The sequence below is a fragment of the Nannobrachium achirus genome (genome assembly GCF_963921795.1).
Source record: "Nannobrachium achirus genome assembly, chromosome: 1".
NCBI lineage: Eukaryota > Metazoa > Chordata > Actinopteri > Myctophiformes > Myctophidae > Nannobrachium > Nannobrachium achirus.
Window position 1 is genome coordinate 88,444,416 of NC_137810.1, and position 22,114 is coordinate 88,466,529.

The following is a 22,114-nucleotide window of genomic DNA, read 5'->3' on the forward strand; positions in this document are numbered from 1 at the left end:
GTCCACCACCGTCAGAGAAGGGCACACAGAGTTAGAGGAATTAATTTACCCAAAACCAGGATGATTATACGAGAGGATTTTCAGAGGCTCATTACAGTAATGCCCGCTGTGTTCATTTCTGAAAGGTAAGGTCTGACTGGCAGCTGCCCATTATTATTTGTTTTATTTGCTGTGGTTGATCAACTTGCTGACTGCTGCTGGCTGCACACAGTTTGTGTGTCATGTGCTTGTGTGTGGTTATATGCACAACGGCTGTGCTGAGCGCTGACTTAACCTTTGTGTGTGTATGTGTGTGCGTGCGTGCGTGCGTGCGTGCGTGCGTGTGTGTGTGTGTGCGTGCGTATCACTGTTGATTTAACTATCATGTCTAGTTATAGTGTAGTGGTGTGAAGATACAGTACATTGTTTCTGTTCTAAATTTTCTATTCACATGACTACTAACCGAGCCTTTCTGCTGTTCCTCACAGCTGGGATGAGTCTGCGTCGCCCCCACTCTGATGTGTTGTATTTGTCCAGGTCCAACTCCTCCAGAACATCCTCTGACATCTGCAGCATGGCGGCCAGAACTGAACACTGGGTTGGAGACAGTTCTGTCTTTGATCTGTCCCCTGACTTCAGGTACTGTTGGATCTCCTGATGCACTGAGTGGTCGTTCATCTCCATCAAACAGTGGAAGATGTTGATACATCTGTCAGGAGAGGCAAAGCGATCATTCATCTTCTTCAGGTTGTTGATGGCTCTCTGGATGCTCTCTGGACTGTACTGTGTCTGAACCAGTAGACCTCCTAACAGACTCTGGTTGGACGGCAGTGAGAGACCATGAAGGAAGCGGAGAAACAGGTCCAGGTGACCATTCTTACTCTGTATGGCTTTACGGTTGGCTGCGTACAGGAAGTCCTCCAAGGACATGTCACTGGTGTAATCATGTCCCCTTGTGTCACGTCCCAGGAATGTCTTCAGTACCTCCATGTTCTTCTGTGTGAAACAGTGGAACAGGTAGACTGCAGCCAGAAACTCCTGGATGATCAGATGAACAAAGCAGTAGACTGCTCTCTGGAAGAGCACGCCCTCTCTTTTGAAGATCTCTGTGCACACTCCTGAGTACAGCGAGGCGTCTTTCACATCCAGACCACACTCTTCCAGGTCTTCTTGGTAGAACATGATGCTGCCTTTCTCCAGATGTTCAAACGCCAGCCTGCCCAGCTTCAGAAGAACCTCCCTGTCCTTCTCCATCATCTTCTGTTGATTCTCTCCCTCTTTTCTGTTTCTTTTCTTGTTTCTTTTCTTCCCCTGATGAGGCTCATCATACTTCAGCTCCTTCCTCTTTGTCTGGACCGCCAGGAAGTGGCAGCACATGGCAGTCAGGGTCGTGGGCAGCTGTCCTGTCTCGTCTGTCTTCACCATGTCCTCCAGAACGGTAGCGCTGATCCAACAGAAGACTGGGATGTGACACATGATGTGGAGGCTCGTTGATGTCTTCATGTGTGAGATGATTCTGCTGGCCAGCTCCTCATCACTGAATCTCTTCCTGAAGTACTCCTCCTTCTGGGAGTCGGTGAACCCTCGTACTTCTGTCACCAGGTCAACATATGCAGGAGGGATCTGATTGGCTGCTGCAGGTCTGGTGGTTATCCAGATGAGAGCCAATGGGAGCAGATTCCCCTCGATGAGGTTTGTCAACAGCCCGTCCACTGATGATGCCACTGTGACATCAGAGATGATGTCATTGTTGAAGTTGAAGGACAACCTGCTTTCATCCAAACCATCAAAGATGAAGCCAACCTTCCAGACAGCGAGCTGCTCTGCTGTGACCTTCTTCAACGTTGGATGGAAAACATGGATCAGTGAGAGAAGACTGTGCTGCTCATCTCTGACCAAGTTCAGCTCACGGAATGAGAAAGGAACCAGGAGAATGACATCTTGATTTTCCAAACCCTTTGCCCAGTCCAGAGCGACCTTACGCACAGAGAAGGTTTTTCCAATGCCAGCGACTCCCTTGGTCAGAACTCTTCTGATTGGTGTGTCTCTGCCAAGGAGGAGGGGCTTAAAGATGTCACAGCAGTTGATTGGTTGGTCATGGAGGGTGTTCTTCTTGGAGAGTGTCTCAAGCTGGTAGACCTCATGTTGGTTATTAACCCCTTCACTCTCTCCCACTGTGATGTAGAGCGCTGTGAAGATGCTGCTGAGGGAGGGCACTTCAGTGACGTCTGTCACACGATCCAGACTGTTCAAAGTGATCTTATAAACCTTTAAATCCTCCTGCACACTGACACCTGCTATGAGAAGACAATGAAGACATTTTAAACATTCAGCTTCATTCATAACTTTACATTCTTACAGATGTGTACATACATTAGTGTTACATGAAAAATAATTTAATACAAATAGAACCAGTAAGACTCCCTAAATCGGGAGATAAGCGACCGTCAGGTCGCATAAACAAACTAGTTAGTAGGCAATCAGGAGAGAATATGGGAAATGGGACAGATCCATATTGATGACATGACTTTAGAGATACTGTGTACCGCTTTGCGTGATTTTAGGGCAAAATCTGTAGGCGCTGTGTCTAAAAAATTGTTTTTCAAAGATCGGCCAGATGGTGGCGCTAGATGGGACAGATGCATTTTGATGACATGACTGTAGAGATAATGTGTACCAGTTTGCGTGATTTTAGGGAAAATCTGTAGCAGCAGTGTCCAAAAATGTGTCTTGCAAGAATCGGCCTCATGGTGGCGCTAGAAGAGGGCCATGTGAGAAATGAGGGGTTGTGGTTTGGCAGCTAAGGAGTGTGTGTGCAAAGTTGCCATGGATGGGGCAACGGTGGCGGAGATATGAGGCGGGGGAAAGTGTGACGTGTGACGTGACGGAGGGACAGACAGACAGACAGACTGACTGACTGACTGACAGCCGGTGGAGGTTTTGATAGTAACTGCTACCTGACGGTCGCAATAAGAAAATAAATGCCAGGAAAATAATAGTGTGTGATATATTTGTCTTTAGCTACACTATTTGAAAATGTCTTCTACCATCTAAATATTAAAGTAATTAACAGTGAATGTTAATTAGTGTAAATTGTGTCCAGTCTTACTGTGTCCACTGCTGGTGTGACTGGGTGTCTTCAGTCTACGTCTGGTCCTGAAGATCTTTCCACACTGGGGACAGTCATGGTGTCCTGTTGGAGCAGACTGCTCCCAGTATGAGGTGATGCACTGTCTGCAGAACCAGTGTCCACAGCTGCTAGAGACTGGATCTGTCAGAACCTCCTCACACACTGAACACCTGGACGCCTGCTCTGTCACAACACACACCCTCTTCCTCTTCCTGTGGAGGAGAAGAATGATTTATTATGACTATAGTCCTGCTGGATAGAAGGATATTTATTTATATTATTTATTATGACTATAGTCCTGCTGGATAGAAGGATATTTATATATATTATTTATTATGATTATATTCATGGAGGATAGAAGGATATTTATTTATATTATTTATTATGATTATATTCATGGAGGATAGAAGGATATTTATTTATATTATTTATTATGATTATATTCATGGAGGATAGAAGGATATTTATTTATATTATTCATTATGATTATATTCCTGGTGGATAGAAGGATATTTCTTATACTGCTTGGGGTTGGAATTATTCATGATTCTTATTTGCTCTGTAAATTAATACAATGTGTACATTTGCAAATTAGTAAAAAAGTGAATACACTCCTATAGAGCATCGCAGCGGAGGTGGTTTACTGATCCCTCTAAAAAATCTCCCATTCATTTTCCCCATAGACTTTTACAAAAATATGACAAAACAATTATGTTAAGCCTAGAACCAAGCCATCCAGGATTGCAGTGAATCTTGACCATAAAACCTTTGATCCTATGTGAAAACATATTTTAACATTACATTATTTGATATTCTACATTTAATACCTTTTGGGTATTAAATGGTGGGGGGGGGGGGTGTTGGACTGAGTTACTAGGGCCCAATAAGGCACTCTGTGCCGCGCTGTGAGCTTGTATATCTGCTATTTTTCAATAGTTAAAGCACAAAATAACGTGTAATAATGCGTTCCCAGTCTAAATGGGTTAAACCCCATCCCCCTATGAAGAACATTCATGGGGGTCCCGCAGTGAATCCTTGTACCCAGGGCCCAGAATTTGGTGCGACACCCCTGCCAACAGGAGCGGAATTGGAGCGGAGGACTGTCCTCGATCGCTCCAAGCTGTTCTGGCGGATTTTAAAACTACTTATTAACAGTCACAATTAACCGTTAGTGTTTACTGGTAACCTATTTGGCTTTCTCTACTACTGTGATATTCTGAATAGGCCTAATGTTCTGATAATATACTTTTCATAAAAAATAAATTAAAAAAATGAACCAATTAATTTAGAACTTTGATTGCCAACATAATGAACGGAGGTTTGAACCTACAAACGTTCGGTTACAGCCCTGGCAGTTACAAGATTTTGTTTGTGTTGTTCCAGTTGAAGTTCACAGAGATCAGTGTTTCACTATAATTTGTGTATTTGGTATTTTCTTACAGTCCATATCTGTAACCAAACACTTTCCAGTTGAACTTCACAGATATACGTAGGTGATCTTACCTTGTGTGTGGAGGTCCAGGTTCACTGAAGTCTGGAGGATGATGTTTAGAGCGGTCACTCTTCATAGACACACAGCTGGGTGTTGGAGACTCTGCTCTGTGGTCAACACTTCTGGAATCACAATATTCATACAATTATCATTGTGAAGTCAATGTGTTCATGATCATTTGTTGTCCCATTACAGAACAATAACATAACACAACATCTCAGGGTTTATCTCCTGTACATTGTTGTATAGTTGAACTTCATGTAAACAAAGGAACACAACACCAGTAAGACTCCCTAATCGGGAGATAAGCGACCGTAGGTCACTTATCTCCACAAATAGGGCAAAAATTTGTTTTGCCAAAATCTTCCTGATCCATGTTGATGACATGAGTGTAGACATACTGTGTAGTGATCTTCGTGATTTTAGGGCAAAATCTGTAGGAGCAGTGTCCAAAAATGTGTTTTTAAAAATCGGCCTGGAGGTGGCGCTATATGGGAGAGATTCATGTTGATGGGATGAGTGTAGACATACTGTGTACTGATTTGCGTGATTTTAGGGCAAAAATTGTAGGAGCAGTGTCCAAAAATGTGTTTTGCAAGAATCGGCCTCATGGTGGCGCTAGAAGAGGGCCATGTGAGAACTGAGGGGTATGGTCTCCGCGCCGCCAAGGCGGACGAATAGGTACCGGCCCCGGCTGTCCCGGTCGCTCCTAGCCGGAGTTACGGCATTTTATGTGAGCTGCAGTGTAGGGGGTCCTCCACTGGGGGCGCCACCACTTTTGCATCCGTTCTGGAGCACCAGGAGTCGGTGGTCCCCGGGAATTCCCCGTGAGCAGCCCCGTTGGGGTGGTCATTTGGTCAGTTTAGCACATTTGGTCATTTTTTACATCTGGGGGTCCCCCAGGGACCTGGGGGTCCCTGGAGCTCCGGGGGGCAACGGTTGCGGAGATATGAGCAGGGCAAGAGTGTGACGTGTGACGTGTGACTGACGGACTGACTCACTCACGGACAGCCTGTGGAGGTTTTGGTAGTAAATGCGACCTACGGTCGCAACAATGATTACTGAATGCAATAAAATCATATAAACAAAGTAACACGCAGTCAGTCTGTATACTGAACACATTGTGAATTGTACAATTCTTTCACAAACAGCACAGATAGTAGCTTGACTTCTATAGATTAGTGGTTCTCAACCTGTGGGTCGGGACCCCCAGGAGGGTCCCCATATGATTTTTGGGGGTTGCCAAATGACAGTCACAATTTAAGTAACCTTTTTCATACTAAAAATGTTAAAAAAGTTGAAAAAAAGAAGAATCCTTTATTACTCCATCAAAATTAATCATATAAAAAAGTAAGAAAATGGTCAAATAATATAAGAGAGAGGCTCATTTTTTGAAAATAGCCAATCTACAAGCTCACAACACCTCACATCTTAAGGCATTGTGAGCTTGTATATCTATAGCATTGGGTATATTGTATAGTGTTATAGTGTGTATTGTGTAATAGGAGGATTGACATACTGTGTGTGTGGAGGTCCAGGTTCACTGAAGTCTGGAGGATGTATTTTAGACCAGTCACTCTTCATAGACACACAGCTGGGTGTTGGAGACTCTGCTCTGTGGTCAACACTTCTGGAATCACAACAATATTCATACAATTATCATTGTTAATTACCCGGCTTGTTTGGATGCTTGATTCTGATTGGTCGAGCGCTGAAATCAGCGGTGAATTATGAGCGTATAATGACCGCTCCACTCTATAATTCACCGCTGCCTAATCAACGGCTCAGAGCAGCTGCTGCATTCAGACTGCGCTGTGTGAATTTAGTGCCGTATCCAACATGTCTACCATGTAAACAAACACACAGCGTCATTTACAACTAAACATTGCTCTGAAGAATGTCTTTAAAAACATTTTAGGCGAGAAATAGACAACGCAGTAACAGAAAATGGATTCCATTTGACCAGCACTTCTTTGTTTTCCAAGGCGACCGTGTTACGCTGGGGGGGACACACTTCCAGCCGTCTGTAAACAAGGAAATACTTTGTTTTGTTTTTAGTTTTGAGTCAAATTATTCATTTTATTTAGCAGCCGGGTAATAAGCGGGATAACATCTCGCTCAGCAGTCATTATAGAGTGATAGGAGCCTTTCAGGTTGATATGCCACCTCCGCTTCGCGTCGGTGCCTCGGTGGCATATCAACCTGTCAGGCTCCTATCACTCTATAATGACTGCTGAGAGAGATGTTATCCCTTACGAAGTCAATGTGATCATGATCATTTGTTGGCCCATTACAGAACAATAACATAGCACAACATCTCAATTCTTTCACTGACTGTAAATTGTACAACAAAACGTACATTGAAAATAGCCGATCTACAAGCTCACAGCACCTCACATCTCAAGGCGTTATGAGCTTGTAGATCTTCTATGTTCACTCTATCTATGGAACGGAGTGAAACTAAATTGAATGCCTCAACTACTACATTCCAAGTCAGGGTGTGCGGGTCCCTGTTTCAAATAGAGCTGTCCTCGACTCAGGATTTATCAAGTGGACTCGAGTCGCGGGGGTTATTCCGACGCGTCGACAAATCGTTTATGTAAAAAAAGTAAAAAAAAGACTGTATCAAGTACATATAGTATAAGTATCTTTTACCAATTATATCGGGTTTAAATGGTACCGGATATGCAGCTCAGTAAATTAAAGGTGAATTGATTCCAGTGAATGACGGAGGACGATATCACAATGAATTAAATCTTTTTTATCACGATAAACGATAACATCGCATATCATCCCATCCCTACTGTCCACATCTGTGAGCAGATACAAGACATTGTTTGTGTTGTTCCACAGAAGATCAGTGTTTCACTATAATGTGTGTATTTGGTATTTTCTTACAGTCCATATCTGTAACCAAACACTTTCCAGTTGAACTTCACAGATATACGTAGGTGATCTTACCTTGTGTGTGGAGGTCCAGGTTCACTGAAGTCTGGAGGATGATGTTTAGAGCGGTCACTCTTCATAGACACACAGCTGGGTGTTGGAGACTCTGCTCTGTGGTCAACACTTCTGGAATCACAACAATATTCATACAATGATCAATGTGAAGTCAATGCGTTCATGATCATTTGTTGTCCCATTACAGAACAATAACATAGCACAACATCTCAGGGTTTATCTCCTGTACATTGTTGTATAGTTGAACTTCATGTAAACAAAGGAACACGACACAATGATTACTGAATGAATGTCAACATGAATGAAATAAAATCATATAAACAAAGTAACACACAGTCAGTCTGTATATTGAACACATTGTGAATTGGACAATTCTTTCACAAACAGCACACATAGTACCTTGAATTCTATAGATTAGTGGTTCTCAACCTGTGGGTCGGGACCCCCAGGAGGGTCCCCATATGATTTTTGGGGGGTCGCCAAATGACAGTGACAATTTAAGTAACCTTTTTCCTAAAAAATTCCAAAAAAAGTTGAAAAAGTTGAAAAAAAGAAGAACCCTTTAATCAAACTATAAAAAAGTAAGGTGGACAATTCTCTTGAATGCAGCCTTCAGTTATCGTATGGAAAGGGGAAATTTGCATTTATTTTACCATAGTAAAAAAGAAATGCATTCATGGTCTGAAGAGGGCACTTGGATAAAAGGGCAGGGGCTCAAGCCCCCTTTTGTCTATGTGTGCACGTGCCTGGCACAACCACATCACATTAGACTTTTTATTTCAATCCCATTGTTTCTTTGCAAAAACACATTTCTTTTAGGAAACATTTGTATTCTTGTTTCTCCTAGTTTTATTGTTTTTAGTGTGTAAATATGGCACTTTATTATGGGGAAAAACAGTATTGTGTATTTTCCTTTTTTAAATCTCTAAAATAGCTTATTTTTTAACACATGTCCTTAACGGTTAATGGTTAATTAACCGATAGGGCCTTACGGTTATCGGTTAAGAAAAATTCTCCATTTGGTCATCCCTAGTATATTGTATAGTGTTATAGTGTGTATTGTATAATAGGAGGATTGACATACTGTGTGTGTGGAGGTCCAGGTTCACTGAAGTGAGGAGGATTTCCCATAGACCAGTCACTCTTCATAGACACACAGCTGGGTGTTGGAGACTCTGCTCTGTGGTCACCACTTCTGGAATCACAACAATATTCATACAATTATCATTGTGAAGTAAATGTGTTCATGATCCTTTGTTGGCCCACTCAATTCTTTCACTCACAGTAAATTGTACAACAAGAAAGTACATTTGAAAATAGCCGATCTACAAGCTCACAACACCTCACATCTCAAGGCGTTGTGAGCTTGTAGATCTTGATCTATGTTCACTATTTATCTATGGAACGGAGTGAATCTAAATTGAATGCCTCAACTACTACATTCCAAGTCAGGGTGTGGGGGTCCCTGTTTGAAATATGATTATTTTGGGGGTCAAGGCCTATAAAGGTTGAGAACCACTGCTATGAATAAAGCTTGAAAGGGGAGGATACTGTTATTAGACTCTGTGTTGTGTTATGATGTTGTGTATATTGTATAGTGTTAATAGGAGGATTGACATACTGTGTGTGTGGAGGTCCAGGTTCACTGAAGTGAGGAGGATTTCCCATAGACCAGTCACTCTTCATAGACACACAGCTGGGTGTTGGAGACTCTGCTCTGTGGTCAACACTTCTGGAATCACAACAATATTCATACAATGATCATGTGAATGAACACATAGATCCCTCTCCTCCCAATTCCCCTGTCCCCATCTCTTGACCATAATTATGTCCTCCACTTCCAACAATGTGACTGAGTCAAGAAACGTAAAAGACATGTTAGCATGCTTTGGAGGCAATGGGCTTTGCTTTGGACTTTCTTAAAAAGCCATAATTAAAGTTGTCATATAATTGTAGTGGAGTAGAAGTAAAAGTAGGTGCAAATTGGATGTACCCATAAAGTATAAATTAGGGCTGGGACTCGATTAGACAAATAATCGAATCAATCAGAGGCTTTGTAATTAATTAATCGAAATTAATCGCATGTTTAATCGCATATAAATATTTGACCTGAGAAGCTTTTTTTTCAAGTAAAACACATTTTGTTGTACGAGTGAATCAACAAGTGAGTTTTTTTAATCTAAATTTCGCATCCACTGGGCAAAGCAAAGCGCTCTGATCGGCTACTTCTCCCTTTGCGTTTGTTGTCTCTTCTTGGTTGGTGCATCGCTATGATCGGTTTGCCCGAAACTGAAGGTTCTGTGGTGCAAAAACTAAGTGCGATTAAAATAAGTAATTTTTTTAATCGCGTTAATGTTCTGTCATTAATTAATCGCAATTAATCAGTTAAAGTCCCAGCCCTAGTATAAATACCTCAAAAGTGTACTTAGTTACTTTACACCACTGCCATTGTGTGTATATGGTACAGGAGGATTGTCTTACTTTAAGCGTGGAGGTCCAGGTTCATCTTTAGACCCACAGCTGGCTGTTGGAGACTCTGCTCTGTGGATGAGATGTTTGTCTCTTCCCTCCTCCTCCTCTCTCTCCACACACTCACTCATCTTTGGTCTTTATTTAACCTGTCAAGATTAGCAGAAAATAGTAAATGATTAATGAATGAATGTACAAAACACACACACACACACGCGCGCGCACACGTGACGCTGCGCCGCGCCGCGTTGTGAGCTTGGAGGTCGGTTATTTACGGAGCTTGATACCACACTGAACTAAGCAATCAAGTGAATACTGTAGATGTGGTGTAACGGCATGGATTTCTACACAGAGAGGGTAATGCTTTCAATATAAGTTCTTTCAACATAATAACAAGCTGCATTCAAGTTCAAGAGAGTTGGACTAGGCCTAGGCCATTCACGAATAGTGATTTTTAGAATTCGAATTATTCAACCTCAAAGTATTTGAATAGTTGAATATTCGGCAGGACTGGCCAAACTGTCAAATATTAAGTAAGCAAGAGGTGAACATTGTGAAAATAGCCGATCTACATGCTCACAACACATGTAGATCTGCTATTTTTACAATATTTATCTGCGGAACCGAGTCACATTAAATGTAATAACTACAATTCTAAATGCTTGTCAGGGCGGGGGTCCCCATTTCAAATATATTTATTTTGGGGGTCACAGCCTAAAAAGGTTTGAGAACCCCTGGTATAGAGCATTAACAAATTCATCCACCAGGGGCATTGACAACTCATTCTTATGACTTCCTATCTACCCAAGCTTTATAAACTATATATTTTTTAAGAGAAAAATAAATAAAGAAATAAGCAAATATTCGACTTCGGTGAAAAAGTTCGAATAGTGACTTTGATATTTGAATATTTGGTGAATGCCCTAGTTTGGACATGGCATTCTCTTGAATGCTGCCTTCAGGTATGGCATGGAAAGAGAGCATTTGCATTTCTTTCACCATAGTAAAAACTGCATTCATGGTCTGGAGAGGGCACTTTTTTATAGAGAGATAAAAGGGCAGGGGTTCAAGCCCCATTTGATGTCTATGTGTGCACAAGCCTACACACACACACACACACACACACACACACACACACACACACACACACACACACACACACACACACACACACACACACACACACACAGAGCAGCCACTAGGGTTGTGCAAGTGGTGCGGTTGCAAAGGCCTCGCACCTGGCCGCCTTTTTTTTGTTTGTTTAGTTGCCGACAACAACTAGAACAGTGTCGGTAATATGTTCAATCTCATTCTGTATTATCAATATGCCATTGACATAGGATGATATGTTGAAATATTAGAGCTGCTATGAGGCAACAATATCACCACATAATGCTGAGACTACAGTAGATTAACAACAATATCACCATCATAATGATGAGACTACAGTAGATGAACAACAATATCACCATCATAATGCTGAGACTACAGTAGATGAACAACAATATCACCATCATAATGCTGAGACTACAGTAGATGAACAACAATATCACCATCATAATGATGAGACTACAGTGGATGAACAACAATATCACCATCATAATGATGAGACTACAGTAGATGCAGATGCATGCAGTAGCTCTTGTCAACCAACAGGTGTCCTACTGCACCACAGAATTGAAATATCACAATAGAAGAACAGGGAGACGCTCATGTTCCAACAGAACAAGGTAGACCTTTGAATATCATGTTAATAATACTATTGATTAACATACTGTACCCTGGTTAAAATAATGTTTCATTCACTAAACCAAGTCATGGACTGCTGGCAGCTTTGAGATGTCGGTTAGTTCCTTTGTATTAAAATATTTAAAATATACAGTACATATTGTTCTTGATTGGATTACAATTATTTTTTATTCTAAAACTGTTAATTGTAACATTGCTTACTACATTCACAAACACTAAATACTCAAAAGGAAACCAACCAAACCCCACCACACCCTTAAAACAACTTCTCCCTCACATAGTTTACAGTTTAGGCATTTAGCAGACGCTTTTAATCCAAAGCGACTTACAATAAGCAGATAATACATCACTATAATCAGTAAAGAAAAAAGGATTCTAAAAAAAAACTAAAAACAAATGCTAACTATCTTCATGTATGGTCATTGAGTGTTTCAGTAGTGCTATGGGTTTAGGTAGAGTCTGAAAAGGTGAGTCATAGGCATAGGCAGACATAGGCAGCCTCCTCTTATATTCAAGCAGAGCAGTAGACCATAGAAACTGGGATCAAGTCTGTCTGCATGTTGCACATCTGGTCTGCAACGGAAACGCTCTGTGTTTGCATGTGTGCTCCATTCCACTAGCAGTGTGTGTGTGTGTGTGTGTGTGTGTGTGTGTGTGTGTGTGTGTGTGTGTGTGTGTGTGTGTGTGTGTGTGTGTGTGTGTGTGTGTGTGCAAATAACAGGATACAGTAGGCGGGCTCTAGACCGGATGACACTGTTAACTCACAATGAAACCGACAAGGTTTCAGCCGAGTGGGAAAAGACTGCAGAGTGCAACGCTGAAGCAGCAGGTTTACCGTCATAAAAGGTCATAAATAATTATACCAAATGCATGCGTCACTTATATGGTTAAATAATCAACATAATTATGTAATAATGTTCTGCTCCGTCTAAATAAGTATTTTGCTGGTGACATCAATCATAAGATTCATAACCAGATTAACCACAGAGTACAGACAGGCAGACTAGACAACAGGGAGTGGTAGCTTTAGTAGAAACCAGAAGCATAAAGTAGCCTATAAACTGTTCCTGTGAGAACCAAGTGCTTCTAGTAGTGAATATTAAAACAACAACACTTACTTTACGTAAAGTTGGTTACGTTTGGTCCATTCTGTTTTGTTTTGTCATCCGCACAGACTGTCAAGTTCACAGTTGTTGTCGTCTCAAAATGGTTCCCGAGCTTCGCACTTTAATTTCCTTTATAGTGTGACTTTGACCCGCCTCTACAGCTCTAGGGCTACAGTCAGTTAGATCATATCGTCATACACAGGTGAACACATAATAGTCAGGGAACGAGTTGGGCAAGTCCCACCATGTCTCATTCCAACTCCAAGTTATTATGTTATGAGTAGCCTATGCTATGACTGTAGTCAGTGTTTAAACACACAATAGAAGATCATTGGGCTGACTGACGTGAGGACAGCGTTCACCCTGCATGAACACAAGCTGAAATACAATTGGCACAATAGCCTATTCACACAACAGACAGACACAGCCGTTTAAGAGCCATTTCGCCTACCCTCTGTCCATGTTTGCATATTATCCCTTTGTAATTTAAATTGACAGTGGTGTCACGTGTCACACCGTGACCATTAGTAGGTCTGGTATACACACGGCTATCCTGACCTTATGAACTCCATAGTTTTAGGCGAATCTGCCTGACACCAATAAAATAAACAGAAGAAGCTGATGTTTACAGTGGAAAGGGGAGGTGAGTGTAGGCTTAGATAGATGTCGTTCATATCATTCTAATCTTATTGTATCTTTATCACTGGCTGTTGTTGCTGTTGTTATATGACACCTAGATATATGACACCCAGGTCTCTCTCTCTCTCTCTCTCTCTCTCTCTCTCTCTCTCTCTCTCTCTCTCTCTCTCTCTCTCTCTCTCTCTCTCTCTCTCTCATGGCCATTGGCCAACTGCTGCTGAAGACACATGATTTACAGTAAAGTAGAGAGAGAGAGGGAGGCAGGCAGGGAGATTGGGCACATCAAAGCATTATGATTATGAATACCACATAACAATAAACTAATGACAGAGTATAGCATCTTGCAATGGGCCTGGTGTACAAGATACACTACACCTCCAAGATACCCATGTACCTGACTAACTACTGGTGTACAAGATACACTACATCTCCAAGATACCCATGTACCTGGATGAGCCCTGACAGCACATGGTTGGTGCTACAGACTCCAAATTTCGCACACAGACAGCTCAGACCTTTGCCTACGTTCTTAGCTAGGCCTGGACCCGACCCGATACACAGTTTTTCGGATCCGGCACGAAAGGTTTGGAATCTCCGTATGCGGAGATGACTGACATCGGGCTGTTCCGGAGCAAGCGCTGACTCATTGTGACATCACTTCATAAAAAGCTCTGACATCACATATACGCTAGATGACTCAACAAAAAATCTCTCGGAGTGTGGCATAAACTAAAGTCTTTCTTTCTCACTTCGAGGTGAGCGAAGTTCAGGGTGCTCTTCAGAGCGGTTGGGTTCAGGGGAATTAGCGGGCTGTGCCTTTAAGAGAACCAGGTGAATAATGTGGATAAGCCCGGGCAGTTCCCTCTCACGCTAAACTTAAATAATAAAGGGGAATAAGCAGCCCAGGAGCTAGGGAACTCCGGGGCGCTCTGTAAGTAAAGTAAGGGGTGAGTTACGAAGGCTCTCACTTGCTCTCACGTCATACGGGCAGTTGACAGGTTGCGTATGGTTACGTATTGAATGTTGAAACCCATATATGGAGACACCCGACACATCTCATTAAGTCTTCGGAATCTCCTTATGCGGAGCTGATTGTTGACATCAGGCTGTTCCGGAGGAAATCGGCGCAAGCGCTGACTCATTGTGACATCACTTCATAAAAGGCTCTGACATCACGTACACCACATGAGTCAATGGGCATAAATGGACACAGGCAAACAGATGGTCAAAACGGGTCCTATGACAACAGGTATAATGGGGTTTGCATTAAAGGGGGAACCGGCACTGTCTGCAACACAGTCGGAGGCACAGACAGATACAGAGATCTCCATAATGGGCATAAAGGGACACAGACAAACAGATACAGAGATCTCCATATGGGCATAAAATGGATGCAGACAGACAGATACAGATATCTTCATATATGAGTATAAATGTACACAGGCAAACAGATGGTCAATACTGGTCCTACAGATAACTCCATATATTGGCATAAATGGACACAGGCAAACAAATGGTCAAAACGGGTCCTACAGAGATCTCCATATATGGACATAAAATGGACGTAGACAGACAGATATCTCCATATATGGGCATAAATGGACAATTGCAAACAGATGGTCAAAATGAATCCTATGACAACAGGTATAATGGGGTTTGCATTAAAGGGCGGGGCATTCATTCCCTATTTACATTGTTCCCGAGTTGGCCAGGGCGCCGACTATACGCTCGGCCGCTCATCTCCATATATGGGCATAAAATGGACGTGGACAGACAGATATCTCCAGGTATAATGGGGTTTGCATTAAAGGGGGGGCATTCATTCCCTATTTACACTAGACGCTCGGCCGCCCATCTCGGCATAAAATGGACGTAGACAGACAGATATCTCCATATATGGGCATAAATGGACACACGCAAACAGATTGTCAAAACAGATCCTATGACAACAGGTATAATGGGGTTTGCATTAAAGGGCGGGGCATTCATTCCCTATTTACATTGTTCCCGAGTTGGCCAGGGCGCGGGCGGCCGAGCTTCTAGTTTTTATTTATATATATATTTATATATATATATATTTTTGCAACCCATTTCGGGCGGCCGAGCTTCTAGTTTTTATTTATATATATATTTTTTGCAACCCATTTTCTCACCCAGTGCCAACTACCTAACCTGTAGTCCTGGTTTCCGCTCTCCCCCTGCTGCGCCAGGGGAATTGGGGAGCACCCGGCTGGCTAGGGGGAGGTAGTATAGAAACCAGGACTACTGTATGTTTTTGTGAGGGCATCTACCCTAGGAGACACGGGGAGAACATGCAAACTCCACACAGAGGGGCCCTATCGCCAACCCCACCTAGGGTGTGGGCGCTGATGACGCGGAGGGAGGAACACGCCCCCAGCGCCCACAGCGTCCCCCGGCGGGAATCGAACCCAGGACCTTCTAGCTGTGAGGTGAGGCGCTAATCACTGCGCCACCGTGCCCCCTTCTACCGCAGGCCTTTAAGGAGAGCAAATCCCTAGCCTCCTTCAAAATTGGTCTGAAAAGTCACCTTCAGGCGGCTGCTACTCGTGACTTGTGAATAGACTAAGATCTGTTGTTTTTAGAGCCCTGTTTTTTTTATTATTTTCTTTTCTGCTTTTGTAATTTATGTTATCCTACGCAAAGTACTGTGTTCTATCCGTCTGTTGTTCAATGATATATAAGATACATAAAGTGGTTCCTGTAAATAAGCCATAAAGCTTATTAAAGGATCTCCTTATTAAAGGATCTCCTTTTACGTAGTTGACTTTATGTGGCGTGACCGAGAGCAACAACCATGAGGTGAACCTGGGCCGCTACTTAACAGGTGTGTACGTTAACCAGTCAGCCAAAGAGCTGAGCTCGTTGGCGAGTGACCAACGCAGCACCCCGGAGCCTTCATTTGTACCAGTGATTTGTGCTGTCATGAAACTGTACTTTATTTCTATTGCAAACTGCTAATAAACTCTCCAATCAATCAAAACCATAGATAAAATAACACTGCATTTTTGTAGTTAAAGTCAACATTTTGGAATTGACATGACTTTGTGAATCCATTGTTAAAGGTTGTAGGTTGTCCCCTGACTCTTCAGATGCTGCTGATGTGCATGGCAGAAATACATGTGGAAAGAGTCGAGGAGGAGTGGCTTCATCTGATTTTCTTTTTTCTAATGTAGGGTTTTGTTGGTAATATGTGTTGTTTCTTGTTTACAGGAGGAATGATATAGTACTTGTATGTATGTTTTAAATGCCCTCTCCTAATGTAGGGTTACTGTTTGTTGGTATGTATTGTTTTGTCTTCATGTGGGGACTACGGATGAAATTTAGCATTCTTGCTAATTCCGGTGTATTTACATTGCATTTATGTAGTGTTCATTAATATGCATTGTCCCGTCTAAATAAACAAATAAAGTAAAGTAAAGAAAGGCATTGCTCATCATGAGGGTGAAGCTGCATTCACACCACAGAAACAAACACACAGTCTAAGCTCATAGGAACTCATTCTGTACTCCTCCAGTCCACCACGGCTGTTGTTGATTGACAGTCACTCTGTGGCAAGGGTCTTCAACAGGGGGCCCGGGACCCCTAGGGGGTCCTCAGAGTTACTACAGGGTGTCCTCCAAATCTTTGTGTGATAGAAGCTTTTTTTCCTCCTTTTTTATATTAACCACTTGAACCCTAGCGTCCATATTCTGATAACTTTAGCCAAAAATAGCCGATCTGAAAGCTCACAACGCCTCGCAGCGCTATTTTTGGTAAAGAGCTTTGGTGTAGAGGAGAAAAAGAGCAGACTAAGTACAGCGTGAAAGGCCAAATGTATTATTAAACTAAGTATTAAACTAAACAGGAGTTTCTCCACTTTGACGAAATCAGGAGAGAAAGACAAACACAAGTGTGTGCTGTAACGTAACACCATCCCCACCCTGTGTGTGTGTGTGTGCGTGTGCGTGTGCGTGTGCGTGTGCGTGTGTGTGTGTGTGTGTGTGTGTGAGTGTGTGTGTATCCAAGGTGCTTTGCAGAGATTGTGCATTACATTACCATTCACACACTGACACACATTCATTACATTCACCCATTCACACACACACACACACACACACACACACACACACACACACACACACACACACACACACACACACACACACACACCTAAACGTCCTCAAGTGCTCTTGGCATGGTGCCAGACTGCACCCATCTCTCTGTGAGTCAAACCAGTCCAACAGCAACAGACCAGAGACAAACACACAGAAAGACAGGACCAAACACACAGAGACAAACACACAGAAAGACAGGACCAAACACACAGAGACAAACACACAGAAAGACAGGACCAAACACACAGAGACAAACACACAGAAAGACAGGACCAAACACACAGAGACAAACACACAGAAAGACAGGACCAAACACACAGAAAGACAGGACCAAACACACAGAAACACAGGACCAAACACAACTCTCTCTAAGGCCTCCCATGCATGACATGGATTCTTGTATGAAAACATTTTACTGCAAAAGTGGTGAAATTGATATAAAGTCATAAGCTAAACCCAAATTAAAAAGGGTGATCACTGATCACTGATCACTGGCAGAAGAGTGAGAAAATCCTAGTCCACTCACATCTACAGTTTATACAAATGACATCCTGTAAGATGAGGGATGTCCTTTAAGCCTTGGTTCTCTAACCTTTTCATGCCAAGGACCCCCAAATGTATGTTTGGCCGAGGACCCCCATCTGAAAATGATTTTGAACAGGGACCCCTAGAAGAGAGCATTTGTGTTAAACACTTTTCACAATTATTCTAAATATTCTAAACATTTTCGATATGTTTTTTTTTTTTTTTAAATATTTTCAAACACTGTACAAGCTGTGAGCTTGTAGCTCATGTTATTTTTGAATAGGCAACCTACCAATGGATAAAGTGGTTCAAATGATTATGATGCTATGTTGACTACTTTTCCTGGGGACCCCCTGGAACCCCCCCAAGGACCCCTGGGGGTCCCCAAACCTCACTTTGAGAACCAATGGCTTAGAACATCATTTTATGCCAAATACAGAGCCACAATAATTGTAACCTATTGTATACTTCTTCACAAATAGCAGATGTACAAGCTCACAGCACATCAAAAGCGTGTACATGTGCTATGTATAGGTGCTTTTTGTACACCAATAGTTTTAGGCGAATTTGCCTGACAACAATAAAATAAACAGAAGAAGCTGATGTTTACAGTGGAAAGGGGAGGTGAGTGTGGGCTTAGATAGATGTCGTTCATATCCAGTCTATATTCTAATCTTATTGTATCTTTATCACTGGCTGTTGCTGCTGTTGTTATATGACACCCAGGTCTCTCTCTCTCTCTCTCTCTCTCTCTCTCTCTCTCTCTCTCTCTCTCTCATGGCCATTGGCCAACTGCTGCTGAAGACACGTGGTTTACAGTAAAGTAGAAAGAGGGATACCCATGTACCTGACAAACTAAAGGTCAAGGATGTCCACGATCACAACACCAGAGGCAGCTCCACTAATCATGTTCAACCTAGATTCATCACTAAACAAGGCTCTAATTCATTCTCCTGCTATACCACCAGCATGTGGAACACCCTACCTCAGGCCTTAAAGGAGAGCGAATCCCTTGCCTCCTTCAAAAATGGTCTGAAAAGTCACCTTCAGGCCTAAATACACTAGCCCCATCTGTAGTTTTTATTGCCCTGTTTTTTTTTTTTTTCTTCTGCTTTTGTAATTTATGTTATCCTATGCATAGTACTATGTTCTCTCCGTCTGTCTTTCAGTGTTATATGAGATACATGAAGTGGTTCCTGTGTAAATAAGCCGTAAAGCTTATTTGGATCTCCTAATATGTAGTTGAACTTGTACCAGTCATTTGTGCTGTCATGAAACTGTATACTTTATTTCTATTGCAAACTGCTAATAAACTCTTCAATCAATCAAAACCATAGATAAAATAACAGCATTTTTGTAGTGAAAGTCAACATTTTGGAATTGACATGCTTTTGTGAATCCATTGTTAAAGGTTGTAGGTTGGCCCAGACTGTTCAGATGCTGCTGATGTGCATGGCAGAAATACATGTGCAAAGAGTCCAGGAGGAGTGGCTTCATCTGATTTTAATTTTTTTTCGAATGTAGGGTTTTGTTGGTAATATGTGTTGTTTCTTGTTTACAGGAGGAATGATATAGTACTTGTATGTATGTTTTAAATGCCCTCTCCTAATGTAGGGTTACTGTTTGTTGGTATGTATTGTTTTGTCTTCATGTGGGGACTACGGATGAAATTTAGCATTCTTGCTAATTCCGGTGTATTTACATTGCATTTATGTAGTGTTCATTAATATGCATTGTCCCGTCTAAATAAACAAATAAAGTAAAGTAAAGAAAGCCATTGCTCATCATGAGGGTGAACCTGCATTCACACCACAGAAAGCCATTGCTCATCATGAGGGTGAAGCTGCATTCACACCACAGAAACAAACACACAGTCTAAGCTCATAGGAACTCATTCTGTACTCCTCCAGTCCACCACGGCTGTTGTTGATTGACAGTCACTCTGTGGCAAGGGTCTTCAACAGGGGGTCCGGGACCCCTAGGGGGTCCTCAGAGTTACTACAGGGTGTCCTCCAAATCTTTGTGTGATAGAAGCTTTTTTTCCTCCTTTTTTATATTAACCACTTGAACCCTAGAGTCCATATTCTGATAACTTTAGCCAAAAATAGCCGATCTGAAAGCTCACAACGCCTCGCAGCGCTATTTTTGGTAAAGAGCTTTGGTGTAGAGGAGAAAAAGAGCAGACTAAGTACAGCGTGAAAGGCCAAATGTATTATTGACGGTTCAAGTGGTTAAATATCTGAAAACACAAATTGACATGAATCCAAAATACACTGATGATTGTGCCGTCAAATGATGAAACTATATGGAATCTATGGGTTGTGGGGGTCCCTGCTTCATCTCTCTCTCAACTAAGGGGTCCTTAGCCTTAGAACGTTGAAGACCCCTGTTCTGTGGGATCACTTCCCTGTCATTCCTCACAGCCACACCTACACCTAGCCTCGTAGATGGGAGGAGTCAGTTTACAAGGCTAACCTACACCTGCTACACACAGAGCAGTGCTACTTTCATGTCATAAGCCGCTTTCCAATCCGAAGGGTTCAAACACTTTGAAGTGCGCATTTCAAGGGCTATGACATCACTGGTCACAGATCTACAAGCTCACAATGCGTCGCAACGCAACGCATTGTAAGCTTGTAGATTGCTATTTGGCCCAGTGACGTCATAGCCCTTTAAATGCGCACCTCAAAGTGTGAACCCTTCGGATTGGAAAGCGGCTATAGGGTCTGCTTGCTGGTGCCTGCTATATTTGCTTCAACGTACAATGGCCTCGTGCTGGGACAAAAAAGCTAACCTACAAGTCCACACCACGTTATGTCAGCGGTGCGTTGTGGGCTTGCAGATCGACTGGGGCGGAGCTAACTCAACTAAATGTTGTGGTCATAGACAGACGAGTGAAGAGAGCAGGCAGTGAGTCTGGAGTGAAACCAGTGAGTGACAGAGAGCAGCAGAGAACAGAGAAGCTGCTTACAGCTCCTTTACATTACAGATGGACAAATATTACATTACATTTTCACTGTTGTCATAATTATTACAGTTTCTTAAATGTTTCTTTCAAGAGAAGCTCATGGAGGGAACTTTAAGGAAGAGAGGAGAGCAGTCTTTTCCTGCCTCTCCTCTGTCTGCAGCTGAAACAACGGTGTGGGGTGTCACTAACATACACAGAGCAAAACACAACGTATAACTGTCTTTCTCTGTGTGCAGTCAGTGTGCATGCCCTGGCCACACACTCAATTATTATTAGATACAATTATTATATATATTATTTTAACATTTTGACAGTTCTCCTTTTTACAACTAGACACAAAGAGTCTGCTTTGTTCCCTATGGAGACACAAAGAGCCTGCTTTGTTCCCTATGGAGACACAAAGAGCCTGCTTTGTTCCCTATGGAGACACAAAGAGCCTGCTTTGTTCTCTATGGAGACAGAAAGAGCCTGCTTTGTTCCCTATGGAGAAACAAAGAGCCTGCTTTGTTCTCTATGGAGACACAAAGAGCCTGCTTTGTTCCCTATGGAGACACAAAGAGCCTGCTTTGTTCCCTATGGAGACACAAAGAGCCTGCTTTGTTCCCTATGGAGACACAAAGAGTGCTTTGTTCCCTATGGAGACACAAAGAGCCTGCTTTGTTCCCTATGGAGACACAAATAACCTGCTTTGTTCCCTATTGAGACACAAAGAGCCTGCTTTGTTCCCTATGGAGACACAAAGAGCCTGCTTTGTTCCCTATGGAGACACAAGGAGTCTGCAAAGAGTCTGCTTTGTTCCCTATAGAGACACAAAGAGCCTGCAAAGAGTCTGCTTTGTTCCCTATAGAGACACAAAGAGCCTGCAAAGAGTCTGCTTTGTTCCCTATAGAGACACAAAGAGCCTGCAAAGAGTCTGCTTTGTTCCCTATAGAGACACAAAGAGCCTGCAAAGAGTCTGATTTGTTCCCTATAGAGACACAA

General features: G+C 42.4%; 2 protein-coding genes across 2 annotated transcripts in view; both read right to left on the bottom strand.

Annotated features, from left to right (window-relative positions):
* Positions 1 to 22,114, bottom strand: part of LOC308290425 (protein NLRC3-like) — a gene marked incomplete at both ends in the record, with an annotated part of 183,440 nt that overhangs the window by 2,408 nt on the left and 158,918 nt on the right. The window lies entirely within an intron of this gene.
* Positions 427 to 22,114, bottom strand: part of LOC308303906 (protein NLRC3-like) — a gene marked incomplete at both ends in the record, with an annotated part of 32,614 nt that continues 10,926 nt past the window's right edge. Inside the window, one exon of the mRNA XM_080748425.1 lies at positions 427 to 2,247. Within this exon, the coding sequence (XP_080604551.1) occupies positions 427 to 2,247 (1,821 nt within the window). The remainder of the gene's footprint in view (positions 2,248 to 22,114) is intronic.